The 11466-nt window shown below is 30.3% G+C and overlaps 1 protein-coding gene across 1 annotated transcript; it reads left to right on the top strand.

The window, feature by feature from the left end:
* Nucleotides 1-999: 999 nt before the first annotated feature.
* Nucleotides 1000-10106, top strand: LOC128183601 (multiple epidermal growth factor-like domains protein 10). The gene is made up of 13 exons (XM_052852703.1): nt 1000-1007; nt 1704-1819; nt 2759-2977; nt 3390-3607; nt 4648-4660; nt 4834-4929; nt 5510-5647; nt 5872-6009; nt 6530-6667; nt 6961-7098; nt 7861-7998; nt 8290-8427; nt 8753-10106. The coding sequence occupies exons 1-13, from the start codon at nt 1000-1002 to the stop codon at nt 9055-9057; spliced, it is 1803 nt and encodes a 600-aa protein (XP_052708663.1). The 3' UTR covers nt 9058-10106.
* The last annotated feature ends 1360 nt before the right edge of the window (nt 10107-11466 follow it).

Raw genomic sequence — 11466 nt, 5'->3', positions numbered from 1 at the left:
CAACATTGCAATTACTAAATAATTATAACAGCATCTTACACAGCAGGAAGTTTTTTAAACCATCAAAATGAAAACCACTTGAAAATTGGCAGTACATAACCTTTGTAAAGTATTATATTTATTCTATAACTTCTATTTCGACCGAATGGCATTATTTATAAACTATGATTTGATAGGATAGTGTGAAGGGTTGGTATTTTCAGAGCGATTCTAGAACGAAATCACTGATGCTATAGTTGGTGTTTTATTCTAACCCAACTTAATTTGTTATTAAAGTTGTAATTCTATATTACGTAAACATTCAGTACTGTTAAGAAATAATAAATATATTGTGATGACATATAGTTTTCTATAATGCAAGAGTACACCGAATTTAGTAATTCCCATCTCTATCTGAATTTACTGTCATTTAACGAGCTGATGAACACTTATGTCATCTGAAACTTAAAACATTGTCAAAATCGACTGTACTTTCACCTTTTCTTATGATTTTGTGTTTATTTGAATGTCTTTATAATTTACAGATATATTATACTATGTACCTACTATACGAAAAACCTGGTTTTTAGTGAATAAACTAAAATGAGTGATATGTTTGTTTATTCATATGTAACACCAAGCCTTCTTATAATTGAGATAACAACTATAATATGTCCCAAGTTTCTGCTTCTACAACGTTTAGCTCAATATTTTGACAATTATAAATGCATTTGTGCCTAAACTGCTTTTTTCAACAAGAACAAAAATGTCCAATTTTAAAACGCCCTATCCACCGCCTCATTTTTCAATACACAGCCAAAAATAGACAGTATAGGGGGATTTCGCATTGCAAACAAATAAAATGTGCCCAGATGATACCGTTGAAAAATTGTGCGAGATGTCCTGAGTATTTCTTAATGAAAAATATGAACACATTTCCCATTATGATTCCCATTAGGCATTTGTTCATGTTAAATGATTTAAAAGATTTTTTCCTTACATGGATCTTAGCTCCACTTCATGGACAAGTATGTCTATTTCCATAAACTTTAGTCGATAAGTGACGAAAACATGTACCTGCTGGGACAGACTATTATAACTATTTTGACCTTATTAATACGCTGTTGTCTCAACAACATGTTATCATCTAAACATTTATCGCCAACACCAGAATATTATCATCTAAACATTTATCGCCAACACCAGAATATGTCTGATAATTTCAAAAGCATCTCAATTTACGTTTACATAATTTAGCTTTCAAATTTAATTCTTAAAGGGAATATAAACCACAATTAGAAGAAACTTCAGGACAAAATACAATTTTTTAGTTTTTTTTTTACATTCTAAATTGATTAAGCTTATAGTTTTGACATGTTAAAGGAGATACACAGCATCCATTTTCCTAAAGATTATGTCGTTATTACATCGGTTGCCTTACGTGTTGTGTTTTTTTTCCTTCTCAAAAATCTAATTGATTTCTTTATGATATCTCAGTTTATGAATTTGAAAATACATCTAAACAGAATGAGCGACAGACAAACTCTATATTTTAAAAGAATCAAGTATGCATGTAGACCCGCCTTGCCATTGGTGTTTTAACTTCCTTTTCACTCAACAAGTTATTATTGCGTTTGTGAATTTTCAATTTGAAAGTTTATTATTTGTCAAGACTTCCAAGCATCTCATTTGACTTTGAGTTAAAAAAATATTTTATCTAAAAGCGCTTTAACACGAACTGTTTTGACCATACAATATTCTAATCATGTTGTTCCGCTCGCTGACAATTCTTATAAAATCATCGTTAGCCTAAGTCTCCTGGCCGTATCCGGTGCATTTGGTGAGTATTATTTAAAGATTGATAACACATTGTATGATTAACTTAGGAAATAAAATTTTTCCAAAGAAAAACAATTATTTGAGGTTATGAAAAATCTGAACACATTAAACCTCTTAAAGTTATTTAAGAGCTAACAGAGATTATTTGAAAGAAAGCGTTCATGGTTTGAAAATGCATTAACGAAGTAAAGGCTTGTAGTTTATGATTTATAGCAATGCAAACGGTATATTTTGTAGCGTTTTCTAAGTTAAGAGATGGCCAATTAACAGTAATGAATACAACCATGAAGCACCAACGAAAGGACTATATATGGTTTGAGCCTTAAATGGCCCCCAAAAATGAACATTGTCATTTTACTGTAATACTTTGTTTTATTCGTACAGATATACATTTGAAGTTTGTTTTCATAATTTTCATTTTGAGTTTAGTGCCCACAATTTAAAAATATGACATCATAAAGTTTACCTTTTCCCGTCATTTTCTCATTTTTAGCATAAAACGGCTTGTTTTGAGGAAGTTTTTCTTTAAAGAAACATTGAGCTACTACTTGAACAAACAAAATATTTTCACCAAAGATGTATTTTTCCAATACTTATAAGTGACAAAAAGTTCTTTCTTGTTCAAAGAGTCGCTCTATATTTCCCATTCGAAAAAAGATAAGAAAAATGTCAATTTTTGGTTGATTTTGATTGAATTATAAAAACAGCGTCACTTCTGACGTCATATACTGCCAGTGAGTGCATACAAATCAAATAAATGGGTGAAAAACATATTTCATGTCAACTCTTTTATAAAATAACACAACAAACTAATGTACATGAATCATTTTCAAAATAGCAAATTTTGAGGGCCAAATTTGACTAATATCATATATAGTTCTTAATTTAAGTTATTTTATTGTAATCAAGAATAAGTGATGAATGTGCTTGTTTTTGGTAGTCAATATTGCACTGAATAAACCGGCATATCAGAGTAGAGTATGGCATGACGAAGACGCACAAAATGCCGTAGACGGTCGTAAATCAAATCAAACGGGGAAAGCTGGAGAGTGTTCTAAAACGTATGGGGATCAGAACGCCACCTGGTGGGTGAACTTGACCAGCATCTACAGAATCCATCACATAGTGGTCTACTACATGAAGTACTATGGACATTGGGGTTAAGCTAACACTTTAAATCTGTTTTTACATATCTTTCTTTTTGCATTTTTTAAACATTTCCTAAATAATACCATTATCTGAATATAACAATATTCCGCCATGAACACATGTACACGTATTTAGATAAAACATAATTAGGCCTATATTGTACGTGTACATTAAAGGAATGTTTTTTTTTTTCGTTTTATGTAGTTGGTACTTCCCGAATTTTTCATAAGTTTCCTATTTTGCTGTATATGAGTGATGCAACATTAACGAGAGAGTCAAGAAAATTAAAAAAATAAATTCCATTATGTACTAGATTTATACTGACATCACCATAAGTCACTTGTAAGCAGGTAATTCACTATATTAAACAAATTAAATAATGACAACTTATATAATTTATTGATGATTGCTTGTTTAAACAGGCAGTGTTGGATCATCTGTTTATGTATCCAATACAACCAATATATCAGATGGATTTATGTGCTTCAACGACAGTAACTTTTCAGTTTTCACCGTACCTGCTATTGTTAACATTTCATGCTCGACAAAAGCACAATATGTAATATACTACAACGAGATACGACCAGGTGTTAAGTATCCTGAATCTAAATTTACATATGCGAAAAACCTGCTTTGTGAAGTAGAAGTCTAGAACTTTAAGCTAAATTTAGTCAATTTCATATTTCTAATAATCTTGACAGAATCAAATGCATTTAATCTTCCCTTTAAAGTTTTTGGGATTAATGCTAAAAAACTAATAAGTTACGATATGTTACCTTTAAAGATCGAACGGATTTTCGATTAGCCTTATCTTTTTAAAGCAACTCCATACTCATAAAATTCTCGGATGAAGGTTAAATTAAAAAAAAGAACTGATTCCAACTCAGAAATGTCATAACACTTTTTGAGATGTTAGAAAAACATAAACTACAGCATATTTTAGAATAAAACCGTATTTTGTTTGTTGATGTAAAATCTTTGATCTTGTTTAGATTTATTGTTACCTGTGTCAGAAAACCACAAATTATTTTAAGATTAATCGCTAGGATAAAAAATTAAAGAAATTAGACATGAAACTGAAAGAAAATAAAAGTCAGACAACGAGATATAACCCCTTAGCATAGATAAAATTAATAAAAATTGGAAATTAAGGATAACATTGAGTTGTGAAAAATATCTTGAACTTAACATTTATTCTAATTACTGTAAGTTCCTAAATAAACGCGAGGAATTAATATCCGAGTTAAATCGCGAGAATCCCGTCTCGCGAATTCTAAATCTCGCTTTTAATGTTGGGAGACATGTAAAATACGTGAAACTATGATGAAATTTCGGCATTTGCGATTTTTTGTTCTCTCGAAATGATGGTAGATCGTTGAATCGCGGAATTAAGTGCTCGCGTAAAATAAGGAATCCACAGTACATCCATGTGATTATATTCACGTAGAATATATAAAACTCTCCTGCGCAAATTTTTAAGACATCAAAATCTCACAAAAAAGTATGACATCACAGAACACTGGATCTATTTTATTTTTTTTTCTTATTGAATAAAATACAAATATTATATTAATAATCACCATTTAGAGCTTTTCGTTCATTTTATAGCACATGCATTTTTCAACACTTCAATCCAAATTTATTGATTGCTTTGACATGTTAAATAATCAATAAAAATAGCATGACCTGTTTTGTAAAGTAACCGGCGTTTAATTGTTAAAAAAATTAATTCATTGATACACACAGCAAATGTATGTATGGGGATACGAATGATTAGAAATGAAGAAGAATTCCTAATATTAAGCCTTTGGTAACCATCAGTTGTTTTTTAAGGATGTCCTAACACTGGGTTGTACTATGGAGCAGACTGTTGCTCAAATGTCAATTGTCAATACTGTTACATGGAAACAGGCGCCTGTTTGGACTGTAAACCTGGTTACAAAGACGAAAGGTGTCGATCAGGTAATCAAAGACTAGTTTGTCTGCTATATATCTCAATGTTAAACTCAGGAAATCAATTCTTTATATTTTTTCAAACATTCCACATTTTATGACATGAACAACCTTTCAAACTCATACTAAGAATCCAATTAGCACACTTACAATCTATTAGATCTGAAATACGATCAGTAATTTTCATATAAAATGGGATCAACAAAGTAAGCACACGCATAAAAAATGTTAGATAATTTCTGAAAATAATATTTTCATAAAAAACTATTTTTGCAAACCTTAAGATGCATTTATTATGTAAACTGTTGCATTGCTATGATTCTGATTAACATGCAAGTACTTCCGTCGTATGTATAGTACGAAGTAACAAAAAGTTCAGATACATAAAAACACACTTTGTTTTTTGTTTTTTTTGAATTATTGACAACTCATATCTACCTCTAAAAATGCAAAAACATATTATTTTGTCTTTAAAATTTATTTAATTTTTTTATTTAAACCTTTAAAAATTTTTCCCAGAATACTAATGGCAACCATGTAAATAATTTCGTTGAAACGTTCTTGAGTAGTGTTGACATATTGTTTTTAGAATGCACAAATGGGAAATATGGAGAACATTGCCAGAATGATTGTGGACATTGCAGATATGTATCCCAGTGCAATCACATTAACGGGACATGTGTACATGGATGTAAGTCCGGGTATAAACAACCAACGTGTACACAAAGTACGTATATTAATTATGATTCATAATTTTTAAAGGACATATTTAAATGTTGTGCAAGTTTAATATAAAGATTGAAAGAGAGTTTGTCTCCGTTTGAATGTTCTAACCATTTGTCTATATTTGATTTTATCGTAATTTATACAGTCATATTATTCATAGAAATTGTTATTATATTATGATTGATACAAACACATTATCATAATTATTATTGTTCGTGATTGGAGAGTGTGAAATAGGGTCATATGGATTGGATTGCAGTGAAACCTGTGGACACTGTCTAGATGTCCGCCAGTGTTCCAATAACAATGGGATATGTTTAAATGGCTGTGATGCTGGGTATCAAGGTGCAGTCTGCAAAATACGTGAGTACATGTGTTTTATATGCTGTAAATCAAATATGATTCGGTATGAGAATGTTCTGCGATCCTCTAGTCACAAACAGTTCTCTTATATAAAAAAAAAATACAATCGCTTACCTGTTTGTTAACATTATAGTGTTTTGTAGTACTACATTAGTTGATAAAATTATTTGTTTCTCTACTTTCGTTTTGTTTAACTTTTATTTCTATTTTTTGATGAAATGGGATAGGATAAAACAAGATCAAGCTTATTTTCAGGATAGGAAGCAGGATATATGATTTAAAATAGAGTATTATTGTTTTATGAACATTTTCGATAGCAGCACTGTAAACTACATATTAATCGCAAACTAGTTAAGCTTAAATAATTCTCGAAATAAAGTCACTAAGATATGTATAGTAAAACGCATATGTATGTCAAGTTTATTTCAATTATGACTATGATTCTTAATCGTATGAAAAATATGACGGTATTTCTTAAAACGTATTTCGTCATTGATGTGAGTAAAATCATTTCTTACAGAATGCACTTCAGGAAAGTATGGAAAGGACTGTCAGCTTGATTGCGGGCACTGCAAAAACATGATGCAGTGCCACCACGTGGATGGAACGTGTGTAACCGGATGTGAACCAGGTTTCATAGGAGATACGTGCAAAACAGGTACATCAGAAATGTTACCGAACACATTGTTTCTAAACAGTAGCACTCATCTTTCAAAAGCAGTTCTTTAGAGCACATTTCAATTTTGTTTTATTTGCATCACATTTTCTCTTTTTTATAATAGAGAAAATGACACTCTATTTAGATATACCACGAGGTTATGCAAATATCAATATACAATGATGTTTTATTTGTCACTTATTTGGTAGAGTCAAATAAATCATTCATAAACATATAACATTAATATTTTGTTTATTTTTATGTTTATATTTATGTTATAATTGAAAATAAAGTCTGCGACAAAGGATGGTATGGTGATCAATGCAGGGAACAATGTGGTCATTGTCGTGATGCAAACCAATGTCTGCATACAAACGGAACATGCATAACGGGGTGTATGACTGGGTATTACGGGGATTTATGTAAAACGCGTGAGTAGAGGATTTTTTTAGCTAAAAAATATCCTCAACATGTAGACAAATTAATGTTTTTTATTTTGCATATTGAACATGATATTAATATCATTTTCATTTTAACATCTTAAACCAAGTATAACAACTTGTATTTATGTTAATTGAGGTATTTAGAAAAAAATCCAAAAGATATATACCATTCAAACACAACGTATTTGCACGTCAATTATCTTCCAATTTGCTGAGTTACAGTATTGACAACTTATATTTCTTTCTAAATGAATTTCTTTACGGATTGCAAACACTTTAATACAATATCGAGTGTGTATATAAATAATAAATAAATATTTAAATTGAGTACAGCCTGTTGTAAGAATAATCCAGAAAAGAAGATACCAAATGCTCTTGGATTTTCCATTAATTTGCATTTTAAGTGTTTTTTATTTGATTCTCCTACTATGAAAACGCCTGCGTCTTTCTGATTTGAGCTTTTGTCACGTATAATTAATATTATTTAATGTTGATTGTGTTGTTTCAAAAGTATAGTTTATCCGGTTGAGCACTTCGGAGTTTTGTTTAGTGCACATCCCTGATTGACAACGCCTCCTTCTAAGATGGTCTTTGAGTAAATAAACAATTAATTTGGTGACACGAGCTGAAATATTTCTTTACAGATTATATTGCTAGCACTGGATACTAAAACCATGAGTGTAAAATAATGATGGTAACTTAAAAAAATGTTTTAAAAAATCAATGAAAGATGACGATTTTGTGTTTCAGAATGTACACACATGAAGTACGGTGATGGTTGTCAGACTGATTGTGGACATTGTAAAGATATGGTGCAGTGTAACCACGTGGATGGGGCGTGTCCAAACGGATGTGAACCCGGATATACACAAGACAATTGTACACAACGTACGACGATGATTCGCTATCAACTCCTTGTTGTTGGTCAAACGAAGCAAATCAAAACATTTCTATATATCCGTTTTACTTTCATGCATAGAAAAATATTGATATGCAAGCAAATAAATGGTTAAACAAACAATACAATGCAACTAAAAAGTCAATTAAAAAAATAATCCAAAGCACAAGTTTAGTAATACATTAAAAATTATAGAAGGATATATATTCAACATACCCATATTAATATTAACCAAGATTATCTTTTATTAAAACTGTCTTCAAAACACGAAACTCTTGCAGATTGTGAGATAGGAACGTATGGAGTTGACTGTAATGAGACCTGTGGACACTGTCGTGATTTAAACCAGTGTTCTTACACCAATGGAACATGCTTCACTGGATGTAATGCTGGTTACCATGGTGCCCAATGCAAAACAGGTGAGTATATAGACTAATTGTGTGGGCAATATAAATCATGATCTATTAGAATAATGAGGTGTACTTCTTTTTATTTTAAATTTCATATATATCTGTTTAATTAAATTACATGTTCTAAGTATTTGTAAAATAAAATAAAAAACACCTATTGGCAAAGTAAACTGTCGCATCTTATTCAATGATCTGCAAATGATGAAATTTTTGTGTAATATAATGAATACTGATGAGACCAATAAAAAAATATTTTATATATTTTTTTCATGAACATTGTTTCATCAATTGGATCTGGTAAATATGTTGACATTATATGAACTTTACGTTTCAGTTGACAAGCTGTCTAGAAGAACCCTTCTCTTTTTTATCTTTTCGTTATGTTCGATATTGGGACTGACATGGATTTGTTGGATAATCTCCACAATTTGTAATAGAAGAGGACGGTGTGGACAACAAAATTTCAAGCAATGCAAAAAGGAAGTCCAGGCTGAAGATTTACATATGAAAGCTGAAAGTGAGCACATGGCGCGGATATACGACGATACAAAGTGTAAGAGTCCGGTGGAAAATCAGACGTGTTTCAATGTTCCTGAAGACAACACTTATGTTGAAATGAAACATATTTATCAAAATTGAATAACTCTACGGAGCTTGACAGCAAAGCGCAACTTAACCATTCAATAATTTATGAGCTCCTTTCCAGGTGATCAATGGCGATCAATAACGAGCTTCAGATTTTGGTTTTATTTTTTTTTATATATATTTAAAAATCCTTTGAATTATAGAAAACATAGATTCCATATTGTCGCAGGTCAATTTTCCTTATAGATTAGAGATAAAATTTGGAGAGGCTATATAGAAAAATGACAAATTTATAGTTGCATCAACCGGAGCCTTTATAGTTAGGACAATGCCATGTACAATGCACATCACTTAAATGTGTTCCTTAGTTAGAGTTACCTTTGTAGCAGTTGGATAGGCAAAACTCCAAACATTTCTCAGGATGAAACGTAAAAGTACAACACTGAATACTCAGGGGAATTTACAATAAATGTAATAAAAATTATTTAACATCCGTCGATGCCCAATATAAAATTGGGAAGTATACCCCCCTCTCCAAAAAAAGGAAAATAAAATAAACAAGGGGTGTAAAAGTCATTACAATAATGATAATCCTAATTTTTTTTTAGCTATGAAGTTGCAGGGTTTCGTGTTAGTGAATGCAAATACCTTGCAAAGAATTTTGTTGTACAAAGTGAGTGTAAATTTCATTGACTTGATATTTGTTTTCGTTTTTTAAGTAGCTTGTTTTTTTTATGTTTGACATTGTTTGTATTAGGTTCAATGTTTAAAGGGACTTGGACACGATTTGAGATCAAACATTTTATTTTTTATGTATAAAATGGTTAACTGGTGCAATTTAAATGATTGACCAAAATATTAAATGTTGAAGTCAAGTTACAAGCGAGATACAGAGGTAAGAATTGATAGTTATGTAAACAAAGCTCGAGTCTTATAGTTGTTTACAAAAAATGTAATGTAGAATTTTAACATTTCTTGGACCAATTAAAATGTAAAAACCATTTAAACTAATTCAATATCTTTATAAATACTATTATCATCAAAAGAAAGTTATATTTGATTGAAACCTACACCAATACAACACATATGTAAAAATGACAATATTCGAGCTTTGTTTACAAAACATCTTGCTTAGTACTTGATATTTGAGTTTCAAATTTTGACATAGTATTATAAATTTCTATATTTATCAGTAAAAACATAAAAAATGGAAAAACAAAATTTGAAAATTTTAAGTCAAATCGGTTAAAGTCCCTTTAATGTACTGTTTTTGTGTTTCATATGTAAATAGAATAATTTTGTGTTTTTGTATTTGTAGCATTACATGTAAACATAAGTTTTTATTATTGTAATCTAATCCGTGTCAGTACAGCATAGACAGACGTGACATATATTATCGTATTTGTAATAAATCACAAATATGTATTCCAAACAAAAAATTTGATAAAATTATGATAGTAAAAAACATTGGTTATAGTTTTGTACCTTTCTTAACGTTGGAAAATATATAGCATGATATCATGATATACACATTTACTAATGACGTCGTAATCCAACCTGCTATTTTTAAATAGAGAGTTGTAAAGCTCCATGTAGATAATCAAAATCAACAATAACCTCTAAACTTAAATCAGTTTGAAAAAGTTCATTTAAAATTTGTTTTTAAGAATATAGTATAGTTTCGCGAATATTAAATCTGTATTATTTAATCTTAAATAAAAACGTCAACTAGACTTTAAATTTCGACGCAGCGATATTTCATATTTATAATGCTTTGAACTTATGTATTATTTTCATGTTGCAACGAAGGTGTATAACTTTTTAAATTCTTAAAAAAAATAATGATTGTGATTACATCATGATACATAATAATAAATAAGTCCTTGGTATTTTACAACAATGTAGTGAGTTCTCCTTTGTGGGTTCTAACTACGAGAAATATTAATATTCCCTACCTTACATTATGTTTAATTTGATTATTATAATAAACTGAAATCACTTTACTTTGATCTCAAATACGATTGAATACATATATCTTTTCCCCCATCTGCTTAAGTCCCCAGGTCAAAACGTCTAAACCTTTACGTCACAGCAAGTGTGCTCAACCAAAACTACACAAACTTGAGTCTGGGAGAAATGGTTATAAACAACCTCGTAATTTTTTTTTTATATTTATATAGCAATTCAAGAACATATCGATCTCAAATGGTCAGACTGCATTGATTTGAGACATCGCGATCGACAGCTGAACACTCCACTCCTTACTGTTCTGTTTAATATGTTTGTGAGCTATCTGCTGTTTAAACCCCGTAAAGCAGAATGACTGCCTTAGATACTCTTTTAAAGCTCGTTCTATTATATCAAATGACCAGGTATCATCGGAACTTGATAAAACCAAACACAAAGAATATTACATAGCTTAGGAAGCAACTTAATTTTAACCAATTTACCAGGGATGACATT

This window comes from Crassostrea angulata, chromosome 5, assembly GCF_025612915.1.
Source record: "Crassostrea angulata isolate pt1a10 chromosome 5, ASM2561291v2, whole genome shotgun sequence".
In the NCBI taxonomy this organism is placed as follows: domain Eukaryota; kingdom Metazoa; phylum Mollusca; class Bivalvia; order Ostreida; family Ostreidae; genus Magallana; species Magallana angulata.
This window is presented reverse-complemented; position numbering and strand designations above follow the sequence as displayed.

Bases quoted from the DNA above. Each gene is read 5' to 3' on its own strand.
- LOC128183601 (XM_052852703.1), top strand. The intron at 5,648-5,871 runs GTACGTATATTA...TCGTGATTGGAG, and splicing joins ACAACCAACGTGTACACAAA to AGTGTGAAATAGGGTCATAT. The intron at 6,010-6,529 runs GTGAGTACATGT...CATTTCTTACAG, and splicing joins AGGTGCAGTCTGCAAAATAC to AATGCACTTCAGGAAAGTAT.